General features: G+C 48.5%; 1 protein-coding gene and 1 non-coding gene across 2 annotated transcripts in view; one reads left to right on the top strand and one right to left on the bottom strand.

Annotated features, from left to right (window-relative positions):
* Positions 1–23,210, bottom strand: part of LOC105546367 (zinc finger protein 777-like) — a 374,731-nt gene that overhangs the window by 203,936 nt on the left and 147,585 nt on the right. Inside the window, 1 exon segment of the mRNA XM_011989547.1 lies at positions 16,944–16,983. Within this exon segment, the coding sequence (XP_011844937.1) occupies positions 16,944–16,983 (40 nt within the window).
* Positions 18,900–18,971, top strand: TRNAC-GCA. Its single transcript has one exon. It is a non-coding gene; the product is annotated as a tRNA-Cys (tRNA).

The raw sequence follows: 23,210 nt of genomic DNA, 5'->3' as shown, positions 1-23,210 counted from the left end.
AGGCCCCAGACGGTGTGGGTGCAAGACATCCTGCAGGCCCCAGACGGTGTGGGTGCAAGACATCCTGCAGGCCCCAGACGGTGTGGGTGCAAGACTGCTTTATCTGTTGGATGTTTCCATAGGCGGACTCTTCCTGCCAGAATTCTAGAAGCAGTGTAAATGGGCTGCTCATTCATTAGGTCCGGGCAGGGTCTGGGCACTGGACTTTCAACACTTTCCTCCCGTGATTCTGGTGTCGTTAGTTTGAGGATCAAGGCTCAGAGATCCCTCTGAACAGAAAGTGACTCGCCTCTGGCCGTTGAAAGTGTCTGTGTTTTGATTATGCAAATAGATTCCTACACGAGTACATTCTTACTAAGCAATGTCGAGGTCATGGGCAAAGCTAAGCGGCTCCTGCTGGCCACTCGCCCAACCCTAGGCCCCTCCCAGGGTAGCCACTGTTATGATTTTGCTGCATAACCTTTCAGGCTATTTTCTCATGCATATACATACTTGTGTATACTGTAGAAAAATACAAGGGTTAAGAACACACAGATATAGTCTACATATCTTCTGCAGTTTGCTGTTTTCACTCAACAATATGTCTTAAGGATCTTTTCGCGTTGATACATTTTGATCAACTTCCTCTCTGAAGCGGTTTCCAGGGCCCTGGTTAATTGTGAAGGCAGCCTGGTGTGTGGCAGCCGGGCTGGGCTGGTGTCTTCAGAGTGGCTGTGTCAGAAGTGCCTCGTATATGACAGAAAGAAGTGGGCTGTGCCCTGGCTATAAAACCTGGCAGCATCGGGCGATTGGACAGCAGTTAGATATGGGTGACTTGGAATGTTCTCCATTCATTCATTTATTTAACAAAAAATGTGCCTACCCTGTGTCAAGCCTGGAGCAGGAAGAGGAGCAGTAACTATTCCCTGATCTTAAGATAGGCCTTAGAGGTGGGCACAGATTGGTGAGGTCGCCCAGTCCTTGAAGGACACCCACCTGAGGGCACTGTAGGATCTGTGTTTGGCTGCTGTAACAGAGACTGAAGAAAACAATGAAACCAAAACCGCAGCTTCCACGTGGCCGGGGATGGTCTCCCTCCCGACAGAGCTGTCTGGCAGCTCACAGGCCCAGGTTCCTTCCAGCCTATCGCTCCACCTTTCCTGGGGCCAGGCCTTGTTACTGTGGTTGGAGATGGCCCGCGACCATGCCCGTGGCCCTGTTGAAGGAAGCAAGGGGATGGGCTGGGGCGGGGCGGGGGGTGCCCTTTCCCTTTTCGTTTTAGTTGATGCCTTTCCCTTTAACCAAACACTTTGGTTTCTTGTGCATTTAGTACTTACTGTGCAATGTTTACTTTATAAACATTGACCCATTTAAGCTTATTCCAACTCTCAGTTTCCTCATATCATAGATGAAGAAACGGAGGCACAGAGAGGCGGAATCCAGTGTCAAAGATCCCATAGCTGGAGGAGGCAGCGCCCTCACATCCATTAGCCAGACCAGCCACAGAGCACATCTCCTTACAGTGAGGCCTGGCAACAAGTCTGGAGTCTAGGTGGCCACATGCCCAGCAAGACACCAAGTGCTCTGTTAGTGTTGAAGCGGGGTGGATAGCATTGGAAGATGGCTGGTCATCCCCGTCACAGCTCACAGCCCATCATTCACAGGCCAAGCTCCCCTTGCTGCCATGTCACACGTCCCCAGGATGTGCTGTGCCTTTGCTGGTACCTACAGTTCTGTTGGGAGTCTCTTTGGGGTCGTGGTCCCAACAGAGGCTGTGAGAGGAAAGATGCCCCATGACACCTGCTGCCCTCAGGGCCTCTTCCTCTTTCCCTTAGACACAGGCCAGCTGGAAACACCCCAGGAGTTCCGGCCTGGATCAAGCAAGAGGCAGGGGCAAGTGGGAGGAGCCAGCAGGGCCCACAGGAGACCACTGTGGCACACCTGTGCTCAGGTAAGGCGTGCTGGGCTGTGTCTCCCCAGGCCTGTATCCCTGGGCCTTAGGAGACATGGCGTCCCCCGGGGGGCCTCCCAGCGCCTCTAGCAGGGCCTCCTCCTGCGCCAGGCTCCTGAGGGAAGGCAGTGCGCAGCCTTGGCTGTGTCTCTGCAGAATCTTGTGTGCTTGCTGCGTGGTGTCCTCCCATGCAGTTGTATGAAATCGTTCTTTTATTCCTGAACCTGTTTCCTGTTCATTTCATGAACTCGTCTGTAGGCAGCATGGTGCTGGGCGCCGCAGGGGCTCATTAATGTGTGAGACACAGATCACTCAGGAGAGAGAAGACGAACACACAGTACACAGTGGGAAGGGGCACCGTTGTGTCTACAGCCAGAGAGCCCTTTCAGGATCTGATCCAAAAGACGGCCAGTATTCTTTTTTTTTTTTGACACAGAGTCTCGCTCTGTCTCCCAGGCTGGAGTACAGTGGCCAGATCTCAGCTCACTGCAAGCTCCACCTCCCGGGTTCACGCCATTCTCCTGCCTCAGCCTCCCGAGTAGCTGGGACTACAGGCGCCCGCCACCTGTATTTTTTAGTAGAGACGGGGTTTCACCGTGTTCGCCAGGATGGTCTCGATCTCCTGACTTCGTGATCCGCCTGTCTCGGCCTCCCAAAGTGCTGGGATTACAGGCTTGAGCCACCGCGCCTGGCCAACGGCCAGTATTCTAAAAGCACCTATGCTTACGATGTGCAAATAGCTGAAGGTGTTCTTTCAACTGTAGTAAAAGGGGTGTCTTGGTGGCCACAGGCGGCCCGGATGAAGGTGCTGCCGGGGAAAATGTCACCACACTGGTCTTGGGAGGCTCCGTGAGAGGGAGGTGGGACTTGAGAGGGGCTTAGAGCCTGGGTGAGAGGCAAAGAGGAGGCCAGAGGTGTTCTGGGTGGAGAGGACCCTCGGGCCGAGGCTCAGAGGTGGATGAACGGGGTAGCCTTAGGTGGAACAGCACAGGGTGGAACCCAGCAGAGGACAATGGGAGCTGAAGGGGGCTAGGCTAGAGCAGGGCCTTTAGTGATGCTCGAGCCCCGGGCTTCAGACTCCAGGAGAGCCAAGGGCGGGTGGCCTGGCTGCAGAGCCTGTGGCAGGGAGGCCTCACTCGCTGTACCCTTCTGCGTCCCTTCCCTGCAGAGACCTGTCTGAGCTGCAAAGAGGAGTCTGGAGGGAGGGTCCGAGGGACACAAGCCAGCCTGGGCTGCTGGAGGGGGGCCTGGCAAGGAGGGCTCTCGGGGAAGCACCTGTGGGGGTCTGCTTCCTGATCCCAGGGAGCGAGAGGTGGCCTTCCTCCCTCCAGGCCCTCCAAGCCAGGCTGAGCCAGCTGCTAGGGGCATGGAGCAGTGCCCACCTTGCGCCCAGTGGGGCCAGAGCTTCGGCTGGAAGGAGCTCAGCCCGCAGCAGGAGTGCGCGCATCATGCCCCACGGCCTTTCGCTAGTGCTCAGTGTCCCAAGAGCTTCCCGCACTGGGCCACCCCCGGCAGCCACCGCCAGGCGCATGTGGCCCAGCGCACCTACACCGGCTCCAGATGCAGTAAGACCTTTGTCCACCAGTCGACGCTCACACCCACTACCGCATGCACATCGGGGAGAAGCCCTACGAGTGCGCCGAGTGCGCCAAGGTCTTCGGCGGCCGGCGGCCTGTCCACGCTGCTGGAGCAGCGGCACACACACATCAGCGAGAAGCCCTTCCAGTGTGCGCAGTGCGACAAGCGCTTCACGCGCCTGGCCAACCTGACCGTGCACCAGAGGATGCACTCGGGTGAGCGCGCCTTCCCGTGCGCCCAGTGCGGCAGGCGATTTGCGCAGAAGCCCGGCTTCCTGCGCCATCTGTGCGGCCACTCGCAGAAGAAACGCTATCCTTGCAGCCGGTGTGGCGAGAGCTTTACCTGTCCCTCCTGGCTCATGTGTCACCAGGACAGCCATGCTGGTCATGCTTCTCCACCTTGCCTGGTTTGTGAGAGGGACTCCCCGATCGACGAGCCGCCCACGGGCCTCAGGGATGCAGTGCGGGGGAGCGCCACTAGTGATCCTTCTGCCGCATTCAGATTTGAGGGCACCGGTACAGAGCTGAGCCTCAGGAGGTGCCCTGGGGACAGGCAGCGGAGCAGTGGTGATCAGGAAGGTGTTGCGGGGAGTCCCTTGGACAGTTCTTTTTCTCGTGTGAAGATGGAGAATGTGGGTAGCACCCAGAGAGCTCCCTAAAGGGGCTCTGAGGGCACAGGGGCAGTTGGTGCCCCTTAAATCCAAGCGGCCTCTCCTGGGGGTCACTTCTTGACCAGGTGGAAGTATTCTGGCCATGGTCATGGCTTCCCAAGGGAGGGCTGTTCTCCCAGGCACTGCGATTGCCCGCGGGGCTTCTCGTGGCAGGGAGGCATGCAGGGAGGCAGGGATGTGGCCGGGATAGAGGCCAGTCCCAAACACCTGAGCCTCACTGAGGGGAAGACCTGGGCTGGGAGATGGGGTGGGCAGGAGTGGCCGGCTTTGCCTTGTTCTATTAGGGGAGTGATTTTCAGAGACAAAGGTTCCAGTTAGGAGATGTGATTACTCAGTGCTTTGAAGGGACATCCAAGGTATTCACCCTTAGCCATAGCCCTTGGTTTCCTGGATACTGACTGTGAAGATTCTAAAGTGCTTCCTAGGGTGGGCAGGGGTGGCAGGAGGCCTTGGACGGAGTCCAGGCCAGGCCCAGCCTCCTGTTTAATAGGCTGAGCCCAAGCATCCCTCAGATGTGAATCCAATAGCCTTGGTGAGTTGTGAAATGTTTCATGGAAACTTGCACTGACTTCTGCCTCCCCCTTGCCCCTATTACCTGGGAAAGGCAGCTTTGTGGGACGTGTGTCCCAGAAGGGCCTGGGCTGGCTGTGGCCCAGTGCTCAGGACCAGCCATCTTGGCTCTTACAGGGCACTGTCCAGTTGGTGTAGTATTTGCCTTCAAGCCGTTGTTGGAGCAGGCAGGCAAAGGGGGCTTTCTGGGGATCCAACCTGTGCCAGTCACTGGGATACAAAGAAGACTGAGGCCTGGTTCCTAGCTGTGGGGCTGGGAGGGGTATCTGACGTCAATGGTGGCACCTGGCAGAGGACACACAGACACCAGCAGGCAGCAAGGGCTGCAGTAAATGTTGCAGAAGCACCTAAAGGTTGAGCAGAAGGGAGGTAGGAAACCTGGACGTGGGCTGCCAGCAGCTGAGAAGCCCCCCTGAGATCCTGGTGACCCCACCACCATCTGAAGATTTAGGCCAATCACTAGGGCTTTTCAGGCAGGCCCTTATGGTGGCTCGCCAGTTTGGGACCCTCCCATTTTGATACATTAGTTCCCCCTCAGCTACTGGAGATCTCAGCCACAACTGGGCTCTAGGTGTGACCCGGGCTCTAGCTGTGTCCCAGACTCTGCCAGGATTCTCTAGATCCTCAGCTGTCAGATAATCCCGTGTCCCCCTCTTCCTCCCCACTAAACCCCCAGTGCTTGACATGAATGCATGTGTGCTTCCTAGGACTAGAGGCTGGTGCTGTCTCTATCATTGCCCTCGCTTTAAGGGACACACGAGCAGATGGTAGCAAGCCCTGGAGAGCAGCACTCGGGCAAGTGAGGTGGCTCTGGCACTGCCCTTGGACTTTCATGTTTGTAGCTTGAGTTGGTTTTTATTGGAAGCTCTGTGATTTACATAATCACTTACAACCTCTGTAAATAAGGAACCAGGTATGAGGAATTGTAAATTTCCTCTCTCCCCCTTCTTATCCTGTCTGTGATCTTGTTTGTGATGCAGTAATGATATTCCACTCTAGGTTCCCATGATCAGGGGTGAAATATAGTGATTTTCACCTGTGCTTCCATTCTGAAGCTCTGAAAAGAAGTACTGGATGGACTGAAGTCCAGGACAATGTCCCAAAGAAAGGCAGAGTCCAGGTGGGCTTGGAGGACCAAGGCCTGGATGGGCACTGGAGGGCAGAGGCCTCAGTATCAACGCCTGGAGGGCACAGGCCTCAGTGTCAACGCCTGGAGGGCACAGGCCTATGTCAACACCTGGAGGGCAGAGACCTCAGTATCAACACCTGGAGGGCAGAGACCTCAGTGTCAACGCCTGGAGGGCAGAGACCTCAGTGTCAACGCCTGGAGGGCACAGGCCTCAGTGTCAACGCCTGGAGGGCAGACGCCTCAGTGTCCGCCACTGTGCCCTGCACATGGAAAGCCCCTATGTTTGTGGAATGAATGAATAAAAATGTTTTCATAAGTGATGCAATTCTCAATTTTAATGTCATTGATCTGATAATGCAAATTTTAACAACACATCTTTACCATTTCCTGCCTTCAATAATAGTTGTTAATACATTTCCAGTATTTCATTGAATCTAAGATCCATTGATTGTAAGACACACCCTTATTTTCTACTTCACTAAGCGAGGGAAAAAATGTGTCAGTTTCACCATGACTCTTCTCAGTACGGGATGATAACTAGCTAGGTGGTGACGTGTGAGCCACTGTTACTATTCTTGACAATGTCAGATCAAGTGATTCATTTCTTTGTTGAGACAAGGAGCGGAGTGGCACAGTCACGACTCACTTTACCCTTGACCTCCCAGGGCTCAGGTGATCCTCCCACTTCAGCCTCTCGAGTAGCTGGGACTACAGGTGCACACCACCATGCTGGGCTAATTTTTTTTTTTTTTTGGTAGAGACTCAGTTTCACCATGTTGCCCAAGCTGGTCTTGAACTCCTGGGCTCAGGCAATTTGCCCACCTCATCCTCCCAATGTGCTGGGATTATAGGAGTGAGCCACTGTGCCCAGCCAAATGATTTTTTTTTTTTTTTTTTTTTTTTTTAGTCCTGAGATGGAGTCTTGCTTTGTCACCCAGGCTAGAGTGCTGTGGCGTGGTCTCAGCTCACTGCAACTTCCACCTCCCGGGTTCAAACAATTCTGCCTCAGCCTCCTGAGTAGCTGGGATTACAGGCACATGCCACCACATCCAGCTAACTTTTGTATTTTTAGTAGAGACGTGTTTCACTTGAACTCCTGACCTTGTGATCCACTTGCCTTGGCCTCCCAAAGTGTTGGGATTACAGGTGTGAGCCACCATGCCTGGCCAATGATTCATTTTTAACAAAGGTCCTAGAAGTGTAAAAATGAACCGAGAACAGCATTGGGTCCTATCAAGATGGGCTACCAATACATCATATCCTAGACAGCTCTTGAATTTGGAATCCCATCATTTCTGTTGGCACCAGGGAGCTCAGTTTTGTGACAGCAGCTCCCATCATCAACCCCAGCTACAGACAAATCACCCTGAGACACCTGAGCCTCCCTCACCTTATAAGGTGAGGCACCTATTGCAGGGAGGAGCCTCTGGTCCTTTAGGTCCTCTGGTCTCATGTAGCAAATTTATTGATTAGGACCTGTTCCGGGTCTCCTTCCTAGAGCACAGTCCAGAGTCCTGGGGGAAGGCATCCACACCAGCACCCTCTCCAGCTCACATCCATCCTGTCCCTGATGATCCAGAGCCCCACGCTGCTCTGAGGGTAGCTGGCTCGGGGTTGTGGTTTCAGTTGTGTCCTCCCAAAGATATGCTCAAGTCCTCATTTTCAGTACCTGTAAATGTGACCTAGGTTGGAAATAGGGGTTTTGCAGATATAATTAAGATGTAAGTTAAGATGAGGTCACACTGGAGTAGGATGGGCCCTTAATCCAGTATGGCTGGTGTCCATGTAAGAGGAGAATGCCATGTGAAGGGCACAGACGCAGAAGGACATCATGTGATGGTGGAGTGAGTTTGGAGGGACGTGTCTGCGGTCAAGGAAGGGTGGTTGCCGGCGACACTAGAAGCGAGGAGAGGGATGTGGAACAGGTTCTCCCTTGGAGCCTTCAGAGGGAGCACGGCGTTCCTGGCACCTTGATACCACACCTGCAGCCTCTGGAAGTGTGAGGGAATACATTTCCATTGTTTTAAGCCCGCAGGGTGTGGTGCTTTGTTTCAGTGGCCCCAGGACACTCCTGGGGTGGAGACTGTGCTTCCCCACTGGGCTGGGATGAATGGGGCAGTAAGGCACAGCTTTGAGGAGGAGGGCGAGGCTGGGCCCTGCTACAGAAGAGGCTATTACTTGTTCTCCAGGTGAGAGGCAGCTGTTCCATTTTCTCCTGGCGGGAGTAAGGAGAAAACAGAATAGCTTTTCCGCCCTCAGCCCTGCTTTACCATCTGGAAAATGCAGGGAGATTGGGTGGGGGTGGGGTCCCCATTTCTCAGGCTTGTCTATCCAAATCTCCCCATCCTGGACCCCATGTCCCACTGTCCCATGTGGACTCTGATTCTGACCTGGGCAGCCCGTTGCTGTCCCTTGTCTTCTTCTAGCCTTCTGCGCAGACTGCCCCATGGCTAGAGGATGTGAGAGCCTCTTTCAAAGCGCCTTTAATGACCTTCTGGTATTCAGTTTGTCTCAGTCGGTGGTTGGCGTCCTGAGCCTGCTGTTTCATTTATGCAAAGTGTTCATGTTGTGAATGGAAGCCAGACCCCTCACTATCCTCATCTTTATCATTGCCCTACACCAGGCATTGGCGACTGCAGCTTCGAGCCGACTCTGGGCAGCTGTGTAATTTGCAGGGCCCAGTGCAAAATCAAACTGTGGGGCCTCTCATTCAAAGGCAGAAAGAAACTACCATGGAGGGTACTAGAATATCAAGCTTCTCCTTTCTTCCACACACTCTCTTTTGACCTGTCATGGTGTTTTTTGTTTGCTCTTTAATGTCATTCTGAGTAAAGTTAAAACATTAATTGTTAATGTAACACGATAACTGAAAACATTATGAGTGTATGTACCATTCATCTTTGTATTATGAAATGATAGTTTTAAATGCAAATAGAAGAACATTTACTGGGATGCAGAACCACTGGAATCACATGATTCCACTCCACACAAGTAAACAATATTTGTAGTTCACACATGCATATGCATTTCATTCTTACAAGAACCGTGGAAACTGCCCAAAACTAACTTCATTGTTTTCATTTCACTTCCTGCTCCGTGCCCGTTCTACCAACACTCTCTATCTTCAGTATAACCCGGAGCGAAGGACTGAGGGAAAAGGAGCCATGGGCTGCCCTCTCTTCTTCCTTCTAGCCCAACATTTTCAGAGTAAGTGATTGGCTAGCACATGTATGATAATACGAGTAGCATGGGGAAGAAAGTGTCTGATACATTTCCTTGGTTGCTTGTGTTTCTCAGAACACCATGTGATATGGTTTGGCTGTGTCCCCACCCGATCTTGAATTGTAATTCCCACAATTCCCATGTGTTTTGGAAGGAACCTGGTGAGAGGTAATTGAATCATGGGGGCAGTCTTTCCCATGCTGTTCTAGTGACAGTGAATAAGTCTCATGAGATCTGGATCTGATGGTTTTAAAAACTGGAGTTTCCCTGCACAAGCTCTCTCTTTGCCTGCTGCAATCCATGTAAAATGTGACTTGCTTCTTCTTGCCTTCTGCCGTGATTGTGAGGCCTCCCCAGCCATATGGAACTGTAAGTCCATTAAACCTCTGTCTTTTGTAAATTGCCCAGTCTTGGGTATGCCTTTAGCAGCAGCGTGAAAATGGACTAATACACCATGGTATTCTTTCTGTATTTGAACCGAGTTCTGGTCCCAAAGGAAAGTAGGACCTCTTGGGCTGTCAGCACCCTACTTTCTCAGTCATAGATGGAATGTGCTTACCTTATATCTATCCCACTGGGTCTTGCTGGACTCCATGCATTGTGGGCCTCCGGAATTCTATGCAATGGGGCACCACAAGCACTCTATATGCAAATTGAGCTGCAAGGAACATGCTGTGCTCATCTCTGCTCCTGACATGCTCATTGTCCTGTTGGATTTCACCTGTAAAACACAAGTTCAAAGGTAAGTTATGAGTTTCCTGATGGCGACAGCAGAGCATGATAGCAAACTTGGGTCTTTCTAAGCATGGGGATCTGTGCCACTGCACAGGTTCATGCCCATGAAGCGCTCCTGATCTAAGTGGTGCTTGGGAGGTGTTAGTATTGCCTGTTCCAGGCACTGCTGAATAGAGCAGCAGTTCCAGACAGAGTCCTGCTCTTTTACTATGAAATCACAGTGCAGTTGGGGGATGTGAGTTTATGGATTCAATAACTCATGTATTCAGTAGCATTTTCCATGCTAAGTCCTGTATATTAGAAATATCAAATCCGTGGGATCTGCAGTGAGAGTCCATGCTCTGAGATGTGTGTGATTGTGCATGTGTTAGATGTGTGAAGGGCTTGAATGGCTCAAATCCAATACAAAGCAGCAATAATGAAATAGACTACATGCTGATGTGGGAACCCGGGGCAGGCGGAGACCGGCTGTCAAGAGAATCAGGGATGAGCTCAAGGGAGCATGACGCTTGTGCTGGGTCTTAAAGAATAAGTGTCTTCAGGGACTTCCAAAGGCGTGAATCCCGTCCAAAGTCCTCAGCCACCCACCTCTGCCACCTCCTCTGCTACCACCCTGCCTCGAACATCGTGCTCCACAGCCAGGCCTTGCCCTGGCTCCCTGCAGTCTGCACTGCCCACTGGGGGCCTCCCTCATGGCCAGGGCAAAGGGCCCATCCTTCTACCTGGCCGTGCTGGCCATGCTTCCAGGCCTCTGCTGTCGCTGGTCCTCTGCCTGAGAGCCCTTCCCTTCAGACATCCACACGGCTCGCTCCCCACTCTCTTCAAATCACTTGCAGATGTCACCCCTGAATGCTCCATCTAAAATAGCACCCCCCTGCTGCTGGGACCCCTTCTCTTCCCCCAACTCTGCCTTATGTGTCTTCACAGCACAGATTTGCATCTGACATTAATTATTTGATTATTATCTTTTTAAAAAAATTATTTATTTTTTGACACTAGGTCTCCCTCTGCCACCAGCCTGGAGTGCAGTAGTACAAACACAGCTCACTGCAGCCTCGACCTCCTGGGCTCAAGCAGTCCTCCCACCCCAGCTGTCAAGTAGCTGTGACTACAGGCACATGCCACCATGCCTGACTAATTTTAAATTTTTTGTAGAGATGGGGTCCCTCATGTTGCCCAGGCTGGTCTTGAACTCCTGGACTCACATGATCCTCCTGCCTCGGCCTCCTAAAGTGCTGGGATGACAGGCGTGAGCCACTGTGCCCTGAATGTTTGATTATCATCTACTCTGTGAGTATGGGGATTTTGTTTTGTTCCTGCTGTATGCCCAGTACCTAGAATAATGAATGCCTGGCACATAGTGCTTACTAAATATTTGAATTATGGAATGAGTGTTTTGTGTTCTCTTCTCTTCTCTTTTCTTTTTTGATGGAGTCTCGCTTTGTCGCCCAGGCTGGAGTGCAGTGGCGGGATCTCGGCTCACTGCAAGCTCCGCCTCCCGGGTTCACGCCATTCTCCTGCCTCAGCCTCCCAAGTAGCTGGGACCACAGGTGCCTGACACCACGCCCGGCTAATTATTTTCTATTTTTTTTGTAGAGACGGGGTTTCACCGTGTTAGACAGGATGGTCTTGATCTCCTGACCTCATGATCCACCCGCCTCAACCTCCCGAAGTGCTGGGATTACCGGTGTGAGCCACTGCACCCGGCCTTGTGTCTCTTTCTACTAAAATGTCAATTCTTTGAAAGCAAGCACCGTGTTGTTCATCTCTGCGTCTATCCCGTTTAGCACCGAGCCTGGCACAGAGGAGATACTTCATAAACGTTACATGATCTCTTCAAATGGCAGCATAACATTCCACTAAGTGAATGCTGTGCACCATTCCCCTACTACTAGACATTTAGAGTGTTTTTTCTAATTTTAAATTAAAAATAATACAGTGATAATCTTCTTAGGTTTATTATTTTTCCTGGGTGTTTATTTCTTTAAAATAGATTCCCAGAAGCAGCACGACCGAGTCAATATAATAAATACAACATTGCCAAAACTGCTTTTGAAAAGGGTTGGAGAGGATTGAAAATGTGGAAAATCCCATTTTACCAGATTTGTCATCTTAAAATGTTAGTGCTAGATAACAAGCAGAAACAAAAACAAAACAACAACAAAAAGTACTGTGTTGACGGTATTGGTCAGCCTGGGCTGCTAAAACAAAATACCATGGACTGGGTGGCTTGAATAACAGAAATTTATTTCTCACAGTTCTGGAGGCTGCAAGTCCAAGATCAAGATGTGAGCAGGTTCCTTCCTGGCTCTCCTTCGGGCTTTTCTTCTGGCTTGCAGACATCCTCAACATGTTGGGGAGAGAGGGAGAGAGAGCAAGAGAAAAGGAGGGAGAGAGAGAGAGAGATGTGGAGATGTGGTCTCTCTTCATGTAAGGGTACTAATCCCACCCTGGGGCCCCACCCTCATGACCTCATCTACACCTGATTACCTCCCAAAAGCCCCACCTTCAAACACCATCACCTTGGGGATTAGGGCTTCACCATATGAATTTTGGAGGACACATTCAGTCCGTAACACTCACCAAGAAAAGTTTCCGGAAGGTGACAGCATGAGCAGATTCATGCTGTGTGTGTTATGGGTTGAATTATTTCCCCCTCCCCCCATTTTTTTTTTTTGAGATGGAGTCTTGCTCTGTCGCCCAGGCTGGAGTACAATGGCACAATCTCGACTCACCGCAACCTCTGCCTCCCGGGCTGAAGTGATTCTCCTGCCTCAGCCTCCCCAGTAGCTGAGACTACAGGTGTGTGCCACCATGCCCAGCTAATTTTTGCATTTTTAGTAGAGACGGGGTTTCACTGTGTTGGCCAAGCTGGTCTCGCAGTCCTGACCTCAAGTGATCTGCCCTGTCTCAGCCTCCCAAAGTGCTGGGATTACAGGTGTGAGCCACCGCCCTGCCTCCCCCACAAATTTATACGTTGAGGTCCCAAACCTCAGTACCTCATCATGTAACCGTATTTGAAGATGAGGTCTTTAGAGAGGTGATGAAGCTAAAAAGAAGCTGTTAGGGTGGGGTCCCCATCTAAGAGGACTGGCATCCTTATGAGAAGGGGAAGAGACACCAGGATAGGCACACATAAAGGAAAGGCGTTTGAGGACACAGCGAGAAGGTGACCACCTGAACGCCACAGACAGGCCTCAGGGGAAACCAGCACCACCGACACCTTGATCTTGGGCCTCCAGCCTCCAGGACTGTGAGAAAATCAGTCTGTTGTTGAAGCCACCCAGTCTATAGCATCTTGTTATGGCAGCCTGAATGGACTCATGGTGGGTCAATTGCTGATGGTATGGAGAGTGAACAGCTCATGGGACAGGGTGAACCAGCTGCAGCTTCCTTTGGGCTGGGTGGAGGCTGCCGGCACCACCCCACAGGATCCTTCTCTCTGTGGGTGCTCCTGGGGGTTTCCTGAAGGCTGTGGGCCCCAGGAGGTGTTAACTCTGTTTGCTGGCTGGAGAAGGCATCCCTCCAGGGGCTTGGATTGGCCTTTATCATTCCAGAAATATTTACTGAACCCAAGTCATGTGCTATGTGTTAGGTGATGGGGCTACAAGGCAAGTAAGGCAAGGGTCCCCAAGGCTCAGACCAGCGGGATGCCTGTGAGAAACAAATCCCTACACTCATGCTAGAGCCAGTGTTTCGGGAAATTTAACTTAGGGTGCCTGGACATCGCAAGCCTGTGTCCTTTTTAATTTGTATTTTTTTATAATATACAGATAACTGGGTTTGGGAATCATATTACTCCTTTTTTTTTTGTGACAAAGTCTCACTCTGTCACTCAGGCTGGAGTGCAGTGGTGCCATCTTGGCTCACTGCTAACTCCGCCTCCTGGGTTCAAGTGATTCTCCCACCTCAGCCTCCCGAGTTGCTAGGATTACAGGCACCTGCCATCATGCCCGGCTAATTTTTATATTTTTGTAGAGACAGAGGTTCACCACGTTGGCCAGGCTGGTCTTGAACTCCTGACCTCAGGTGATCCGCCCGCCTTGGCCTCCCAAAGTGCTGGGATTACAGGCATGAGCCACCGTGTCTGGCCACTCCTAGTATTTTAAAAAAATATTGTGGATGTTTTAATAACTTTTATATATACCTTTTGTTAGGAAAAAAGGTACATGTTTGTGTGAGAACATAGAGGCCCGATGGGAAGGGGGCAGAGGAGAAGGCTCCGGTGAGGTTTTGTTCTAGTTACACTCTCTTCCATTTTAGAAAGTTAAGAAAATATTGACGCAATAATATATTTACATGGTTCAAAATTCCAGTGGCACAGAAACAATGGTATCTCCTCTCACTCCTGTCTCCAGCCACCCATGTCCCCTCCTTGCAAGCAACGGATGTTCCCAGTTTCTTGTACATCTTTCTAGAGCTTTTTCATGCCATACATGCAAATATGTCATCTCTCCGTTTCTTCTCGTCTACGAACAGTAGCAGGCTATGCAGAAACACATTGTCCTTGCTCGCTTTTCTGTTTCTTCTTGGCAATCTTTCCATATCAGTGGATAAAGAGCATCTCCATTTGTAAGCGTGCCTAGCAGTCAGTTGTACAGCTGTATATAATTTATTTAATAGTCCCCAGATGATGGAAAATTAGGTTGCTTCTAATGTTTTATAATTAACAATGATGTGGCTATGGAATTACCTCGCACAGACGTCATTTCACAATTGTGTTCACAGACCTCTTAGTTTCTAGAAGCCTAATTCCTGGGTCAAAGTTATGTGCTTTTAGCATTTCAAGAGTTCTTGCCAGATGCCTCCTTAGAGGTGTATCAGTGTACACTCCTACCAGCAACGCAGAAACCTGTCTGTTCCCCACACATCCTGAATCCCTAGTGTGCTATCAGACTTTGTAGTTTTTAGCATCTTAAAGGAGTTTACCTGGAGGTCTTGGAGAATGAGGCTGGGGGAGGAGAGGGAGCTGGGGTTGCAGCTGTTGTGAATGAGGCCGGAAAGTCAGGGAAACGGGAATGGGTGGCAGGGAACTCTAGGCTCTCCGGTGAGCCGTGCTTACTCTCTGCTGCAATAATACCACTAGCCATCGTTTATGAAACTTTTGCTATGGGTCAGGCACCACCCTAAGGCTGTAAGCCTGGAGTCAGACTCTTGTTCGGAAAAGGGCCAGATTGTACATGTTTGTTATTCTATAGGCAAAATAGTCTCTGTTGTAACCACTCAGCTCTGCCTTCTTAACAGGAAAGCAGCCACAGACATTGAAGAAATGAACCAGAGCGGCTGTATTCCAAGGAAACTTTATTTATGGACACTGAAATTTGATTTTCATATAATTCTTGCATGCCACAAACTATTTTTTTAAAGCAACAGCAAATATTTATTGAACACTTACTCTGTGCCATTAAAAAAAAAAAAAACAAAAAACCAATTGTCTCATTTACTTTTCCCCAAGTCCCATGAGGTCCCATTTCCCATCCCCCCAGTCAAACCACTGAGAAGGGTAAAATCCGTTCTTAGCTTGTGGGGCTGTACCCTGTGACAGGTCATGGCTTGCTGATGCCTGCTGCAGAGGTTCTCATTTAGACTGGATAAAGAAAATACGGTACACGTATACCCTAGAGTACTACACAGCCATAAAAAAGAATGAGATCATGTCCTTTGCGGCACCATGGATGGGGCTGAAGACCATTCTCCTAAGTGAAGTAACAAAGGAACAGAAAACCAAATACTGGATATTCTCACTTAGAAGTGGGAGCTAAACATCTTCACATGGATACAAAGAAGGGAACAACAGATACCAGGGCCTACTGGAGGGTGGAGGGAGGGAGGAGGGTGAGGATCAGAAAACTACCTATTGAGTACTATGCTTATTATTTGGTGATAAGATAATCTATGCATCCAACGCCCACGATACACAATTTACCCATATAACAAACATGCACATGTACCCCTGAACCTAAAATAAAAGTTAAAAAAAAAAGAAGGTTCTCATTTAATCCTCACAATTGCAGGACCTTCTGTTTTATTCTTTTTGAGATAGGATCTCGTTCTGTTGCCCAGGCTGGACTGCAGTGGTGTGACGATGGGTCCCTGCAGCCTCAACCTCCCAGGCTTGAGCAATCCTCCCTCCTCAGCCTCCCAAGTAGCCGGGACCATAGGCACGTGCCACCACACTCGGCTAATCTAAAAAAATTTTTTTTGTAGAGTTGGGGTCTTGCCATGTTGCCCAGGCTGGTTTCAAACTCCTGAGCTCAAGCAATCCTCCAGCCTCAGCCTCCCAAAGTGCTGGAATTACAGGTGTGAACCACCATGCCCCGCTGTAGGGCTTTTACATCCCCATTTAACAAATGGTAAAACAGTCCTAGGCAGGTTCAAGAGAAAAGAGGACTCAGTTAGCACTCAAGGAGGCGGCCACACTCACAGCTCCAGCTGGACCATCAGGAAAGAGGACCAAAGGACTCCCACCTGGCTGCAGAGCAGCCCTTTCTGCCCCGCTCCCAGAGCACTGTGGCCTCCTCACTTGCTTTCTGCAGGTGAGAGGCGGTGAACAGGACCTATGAGGGTCTGGGCCAGCCTCCTGGCTTCATAAGTAAGGAATGGCGTTTTGTGTGGTGTGTGCGTCTCAGCCTTCACCGAGCATTCCTAACAGTTCTCTACTTCGCCACGTGCAGGGAGGTCCACTTATTTTCTCCTGATCTGGGCTATTTCCTTCCCTTCCCTTACTCAGCCCTCCCTCTTCCTTGGGGAGCCAAGGTCTCCAGGAAAGCTATTTATTTCCTGGCCAGAGAGGCTGCAGCCCTAGCAATCCCAGGGACCCCCACATCTGCGCAGGCCAGCCAGGCTGGAGAAGCTGGAATTTCACAGCCTGGAGGTAATCAGGCCCAGTCGGGCAGCTTCACTCTTTTTTCTGCAGTCTCTGCCCTGGATGTAGGGACCAAGGAACCCTCTGCATGGGGACTGTATTCATTCCCTAGGGCTGCCATACAGGGTATTATAAATGGGGTGGCTTGAAACAACAGCAGTTTATTCTTGGACAGTTCTGGAGACCAGAGGTCAGAAGTGGAGGTACCAGTCAGGCCTGCTTCCTCGGTGGCGCTGGCTAGAGCTCTTCCTTGCCTCCTCCGGGCTTCTGGTGTGGCCTCGCTCCTTGGTGCTTTGGCTTACAGATATTCGCTCCAGTCTCTGCCTCCATCTTCCCATGACATTCTTTCTGTGTTTGTGTCTGTCTCCTTTCCTCTTCTTACAGGGACACCAGTGATATTGGATAAGGGCCCACCCTAATGACCCCATCTTGAGCTCATTATATCTGCAAAGACCCTGTTTCCAAATAAGGTCCCATTCACAGGTACCAGAGTTTAGGGCTTCAACATATCTTTTTAGGCAACCCACTCAACCCAAAGCAGAGACCTTGTCTCTTGGTGAACACGCACAGTGAAGACCACCCCTGAATACCAGAGTTCGTTTCTTAAGTGGGCTATAATATGAAAAATATGGGAAGATATTCATGTGCGAAAGCCAGAATAGGGAGAAGTCACCTGGATTTGAACCCCAACTTCTTGACCTACAGTCCAGTGCCCTAAGCTGCGGCCCCAACACATCAGCAGGTCTTATGGGCCCTTTTCTCCACTGGGGTCACACTCAGGGCCCATGTTGATTATTAATTCTGCAAGGAGGTCCTGCTGTACTGTAGCCCTTGGGCCTCGATGCCTCTCCAGGATCCTTCCCCATCGTCTCACCCAACACTGCGCCATGACCATCCTCGAACTTTCTTGTCAAGCCTGCACCTGAATCCATTGCTCTTGCCGCCATTTTCACATGGAATTCCTTCCCACCTCCCTTGTTTATTAAATAAGTCCTTCAGAATGCAAGGACCATTTTGAATAGGGAACGTGCCATTACCCTAGTTTCGGACAGGTGTGTAATTTATACCATCTCCTCTGTATTCCAAGAGCTATTATCATGCATTGCCATGACAGGCATTTCCACTAAACTTTTAGCTCCTGAGACCAGGAATTGTGTGGTTGTTAGAATCTTGGACACAGGAGGCACCTACTAGTGCTCGTTGAATTAAAGCATGAAACTCATCAAGGAATCTGGCTGTGCAGGGCTTCCCATGGCTCTGTTTAGCAGAGGCAGTAGGTTGCTAGTCTTTCTTAATATATTCCACTCTACTGAGAATGCTGAGAAACCCCTAGGGCTACAGTGATGGTCCCCCATGGCCATGTCCTGGCTACTCCTGACTTCTTTTAGAGAATCACTTTTCTCCTCATACTATAGACTATATTCTGAGTGTAAGCAGGTATACTCTTAGAAGACCTTACTCCTGAAATGGTTATACCACTCACATACCTTAACCCCTGGTGGCAGTGGCTGGTCATGGATAGGCACAGAACTCAAGCCAAACCAACCAGAGTCCTTCTCTAGAATTTCTCTAAAATTTTTTCTTTTTTTTCTTTTTTTGAGGCAGAGTCTCGCTCTGTCACCCAGGCTGGAGTGCAGTGGCATGATCTCGGCTCACTGCAAGCTCCGCCTCCCGGGTTCACGCCATTCTCCTGCCTCAGCCTCCCAAGTAGCTGGGACTACAGGTGTCGCCACCACGCCCGGCTAATTTTTTGTATTTTTAGTAGAGACGGGGTTTCACCATGTTAGCGAAGATAGTCTGGATCTCCTGACCTCGTGATCAGCCTGCCTCGGCCTCCCAAAGTGCTGGGATTACAGGCGTGAGCCACCGTACCTGGCCTTCTCTAGAATTTTTTAGACTCAAGTCTTTTTCTCTCTGGCAAGTGTGGAGCTATGAACCTACAAATATTGGAGGCAGGGTCTCAGCTGCGTGGAGAGATGAGTTTGAGACATTAAAGCTAACTTAAGAGGGAACCAAAGAATAAAGCTACAGGGAGAGAGTCCTGAGAACATTTGAGTTCCTGGAAGTCAGCTTCTTGTCTGATATTTACATTATCTTTTATTTTCTATCAGCTGAAATTTAATCTCTGCCACTTACCATCATGTTAATACACCATGATTCCAAAGCTGAAATAATATTAATAGAAATTATAATGGTGACGGGGGGTATAGCTCAGTGGTAGAGCATTTGACTGCAGATCAAGAGGTCCCTGGTTCAAATCCAGGTGCCCCCTAGTTTTCTTCACTTCTAGAATGCATCTTTTAGTTTTCTTCACTTCTAGAATGCATCTTTTGGGAGAGAGTATTTGAGACAAAAAAGGTGATGAAGGAGAAACAATGAAAGGTTAAGAAGATGAAGAAATGGATGCTGGGTAAAAAGAATCAACAACTGTCCACCAGAGGGAGTGATATGGTCAGGTTGAAATCTGAAAAAAAAAAAAAAAAAAATCTAGTTTGGCCCAGCAATATCTGGGTTGGAGGAGAAGACAGGAAGAGATGCTAGACTACTGCAATAATGATGTGCTGAACAGAGCTGGATTGAGTATTGTTCCTTCTCAACAATTAGCCTCACTGGAGGTCTAGTCCCAAAGCCCTTGCAATCTCTTTATATGGTTTGGCTCTGTATTGTCACCCAAATCTCTTGTTGAATTGTAATCCCCGATGTTGGGGTAGGGATCTAGTAGGGGGTGATCATGGGGCAGATTTTTCCCTTGCTGTTCTTGTGATAGCGATTGATTTCTCATGAGATCTGGTTATTTGAGAGTGTGTAGCATTTCCCGCTTTACTCTATTTCTTTCCTGCCGGCCATATGAATATGTGCTTGCTTCTCATACTCCTTCTGTCATGACTGTAAGTTTCCTGAGGCCTTCCCAGAAGCAGAAGCCTGTACATCCCACAGAACTGTGAGCTGATTACACCTATTTTCTTTATAAATTATCCAGTCTCAGGTATGTCTTTACAGCAGTGTGAGAACAAACAAATATACTTCTCTTTCCCTTCCCCCATTCTGTGGACAAGGATATCACAAGAAAATTTTTCTTTGGTGGTCTGCACATACGCTCAAGCCCAAAAGAGCTGTTGGCCTGGGGCGCAGAGACCTCTCCTGGAGGCCTGAGACTAGGATGATGATCATGTTGTCTCTTGGGTACTCTGTATATATCTGCAATGGGAACAGTTCTCTGGCCCATGAGCTCCTTGAGTGCCAAAACAAAGTCTTCATCAGCTAGGGGTTCAGAGAACATGACACAGAGTGGAACAGGTAGGAGCGCAATAAATGTTTGTTGAATACATGAACTAGTTATGACCTGTTTAAAAATTTTTAAATTTTAAACTCAAGGGGTACGTGTACAGGTTTGTTACATGGGTATATTGAATAATGCTGATATTTGGGCTTCTAATGATTCCATTGCCAAACAGGTAGTTTATCAACCCTTCTCCCCCTCCCTCCCTCTCCCCTTTTGGATTCCTCAATGCTTATTGTTCCCATCTCTCTGTCCATGTGTATCTAATGTTTAGCTCCCACTTATAAGTGAGAACATGTGGTATTTGTTTTTCTGTTTCTGCGTTAACTCACTTAGGATAATGGCTTCCAGCTGCATCCATGTTGCTGCAAATGATGTGATTTCATTCTTTTTTTTGTGTGACTGTGTAGTATTCTATGGTATATATGTACCCCTTTTTTTGTTTTTTTTGACAAGGCCTTGCTTTGTCACCCAGGCTGGAGTGTTGTGGTGCAATCATGGCAATCATGGGTCTCTGTATCCTCAACCTCCTGGGCTCAAGCAATCCTCCTGCTTCAGCCTCCTGAGTAGCTGGGACTACAGGCATGCACCACCATGCCTGGCTACTTTTAAAATTTTTTTGTAGAGATGGGGGTATCACTATGTTGACCAGGCTGGTCTCTGGACTCAAGAGATTCTCCTGCCTTGGCCACCCAAAGTGTGGGATTATAGGCGTGAGCCACCATGCCTGGCCCCATATTCTCTTTATCCTATATACTGGTGATGGGCACCTGGGTTGATTCCATGTCTTTTTTTTTTTTTTTTTCCTTGAGACAAAGTCTTGCTCTCTCCCCTAAGCTGGAATGTAGTGGCATGATCTCGGCTTACTGCAAGCTCTGCCTCCCAGGTTCAAGCAATTCTCCAGCCTCAGTCTCCCAAGTAGCTGGGATTACAGGCATCTGCCATCATGTCCAGCTAAATATTGTATTTTTAGTAGAGACAGGGTTTCATCGTGTTGGCCAGGCTGGCCTTGAACTCTTGACATCAGGAGATCCACCTGCCTTGGCCTCCCAAAGTGCTGGGATTACAGGCAAGAGCCACTGCACCCGACTTTCCATGTCTTTGCTATTATGAATAGTGCTGTGATAAACATACAAGTGAAGGTGTATTTTTGGCAGAACGATTTATTTTCCTTTGGGTATATACCCAGTGTAGGATTGCTGGGTTGAAGGGTAATTCTATTTGTAGTTCTTTGAGAAATCTCCAAATTGCTTTCTAAAGAGGCTGAACTAATTTACATTCCCACCAATATTGTACAAGCATTCGTTTTTCTTTGCAACCTTGTCAACATCTGTTATTAAAAAAATTTTTAATAATAGCTATTCAGATTGGTGTGAGATGGTATCTCATTGTAGTTTTTATTTGCATCTCTCTGATGATTAATAATGTTGAGCATTTAAAAAACATGTTTGTTGGCTACTTGTTTGTCTTCTTTTGAGAAGTGTCCTATCATGTCCTTTGCCAACTTTTTAATGCAGCTATTTGTCTTTTTCTTATTGATTTGCTTATGTTTCTCATAGATTCTGGATATTAGACCCTTATTGGATGCATAGTTTGCAAATATTTTCCTCCAGTTGGTAGCATGTCTACTCTGTTAATACTTCTTTTGTTTTTGTTTTTGGTTTTTGCTATGTAGAAGTTCTTTAGTTTAATTAGGTCCCACTAGTCAACTTTTTGTTTTGTTGCATTTGCTTTTGAGGACTTAGTCATAAACTCTTTGCCTAGGTCAGTGTCTAGAAGAGTATTTCCTAGGTTTTCTTCTAGAATAAGACATTTAAGTCTTTAATCCATCTTGAGTTAATTTTTATTTATGGTGAGAGGTAGGGGTCCAGTTTCATTCTTCTGCATATGGTTAGCCAGTTTCCCCAGCACCACTTACTGAATAGGCTATCCTTTCCCCACTAAAAAAAATCGATTTTGCTGAAGATCAATTGGTTATAGACGTGGCTTTATTTCAGTGGTCTCTATTCTGTTCCATTGGGCTATGTGTCTATTTTTGTACCAGTGCTGTGCCATTTTGGTTATTGTAGACTGTCGTACAGTTTCAAGTTGGGTAATGTGATGCCTCCACCTTTGCTCTTTTTACTTAGGATTGCTTTGGCTACTTTACTGTTCCCATCTCTCTGTCCATGTGTATCTAATATTTACCTTCCACTTATAAGTGAGAACATGTGGTATTTGGTTGTTTCTTTTATGGTTCCATATGAATTAAGTTAAATTTATTTATTTATTTTTAAGACAGGGTGTTGCTCTGTCACCCAGGCTGGAGGGCAGTGGCACAATTTTAGCTCACTGCAACCTCCACCTCTCGGGCTCAAGTGATCCTCGCACCTCAGCCTCCTGAGTAGCTGGGACTACAGGTACACACAACCATGCCCAGCTAATTTTTGTATTTTTTTGTAGAGATGGGGTTTCGCCATGTTGCCCTGGCTGGTCTGACATTCCTGGACTCAAACAATCCACCCACTCCAGCCTCCCAAAGTGTTGAGATTATAAGCATGAGCCACAACACCTGGCCCCATATAAATTTTAGAATAGTTTTTTCTAATTCTGTGAAAAATCATGTTGGTAATTTGATAGGAATAACATTAAATCTATAGATTGCTTTGGGCAGTATGGCCATTTTAATGATATTGATTCTTCTAATCCAAGAGTACGGAATATTTTTTCCATTCGTTTGTGTCATCTGATTTCTTTTATCAGTATTTTGTAGTTCTCTTTGTAGAGGTCTTTCAACTCCTTGGCTGGATGTATTTTTGCATGTGTGACTATTATAAATGGGATTGTATTCCTGATTTGGCTCTTAGCTGGAATGTCGTTGGTGTATAGAAATGCTACTGATTTTTCCATGTTGATTTTGTGTCCTGAAACTTTACTGAAGTAGTTTATCAGGTCTAGGAGTCTTTTGGTAGAATCTTTAGGGTTTTCTGGGTATAGAATCATATTGTCAGTGAAGATAAATAATTTGACATCCTCTTTTCCTATTTGGATGCCTTTTCTTGCCTGATTGCTTTGGCTAGGACTTCCAGTATTATGTTAAATAGGAGAGATGATAATGAACATCCTTGTCTTGCTCCAATTCTTAGGGGGAATGCTTCCAACGTTTGCCCAGTCAGTATAACATTGACTTGGGTTTGTCAGAGATGACTCTTATTGTTTTGAGGAATGTTCCTTTGATGCCTAGTGTATTGC

Source organism: Mandrillus leucophaeus, unplaced genomic scaffold (assembly GCF_000951045.1).
Source record: "Mandrillus leucophaeus isolate KB7577 unplaced genomic scaffold, Mleu.le_1.0 Scaffold357, whole genome shotgun sequence".
Classification (NCBI taxonomy): domain Eukaryota; kingdom Metazoa; phylum Chordata; class Mammalia; order Primates; family Cercopithecidae; genus Mandrillus; species Mandrillus leucophaeus.
Note: the sequence above shows the minus strand (reverse complement) of the source record. Positions and strands in the feature narration are given on the sequence as shown.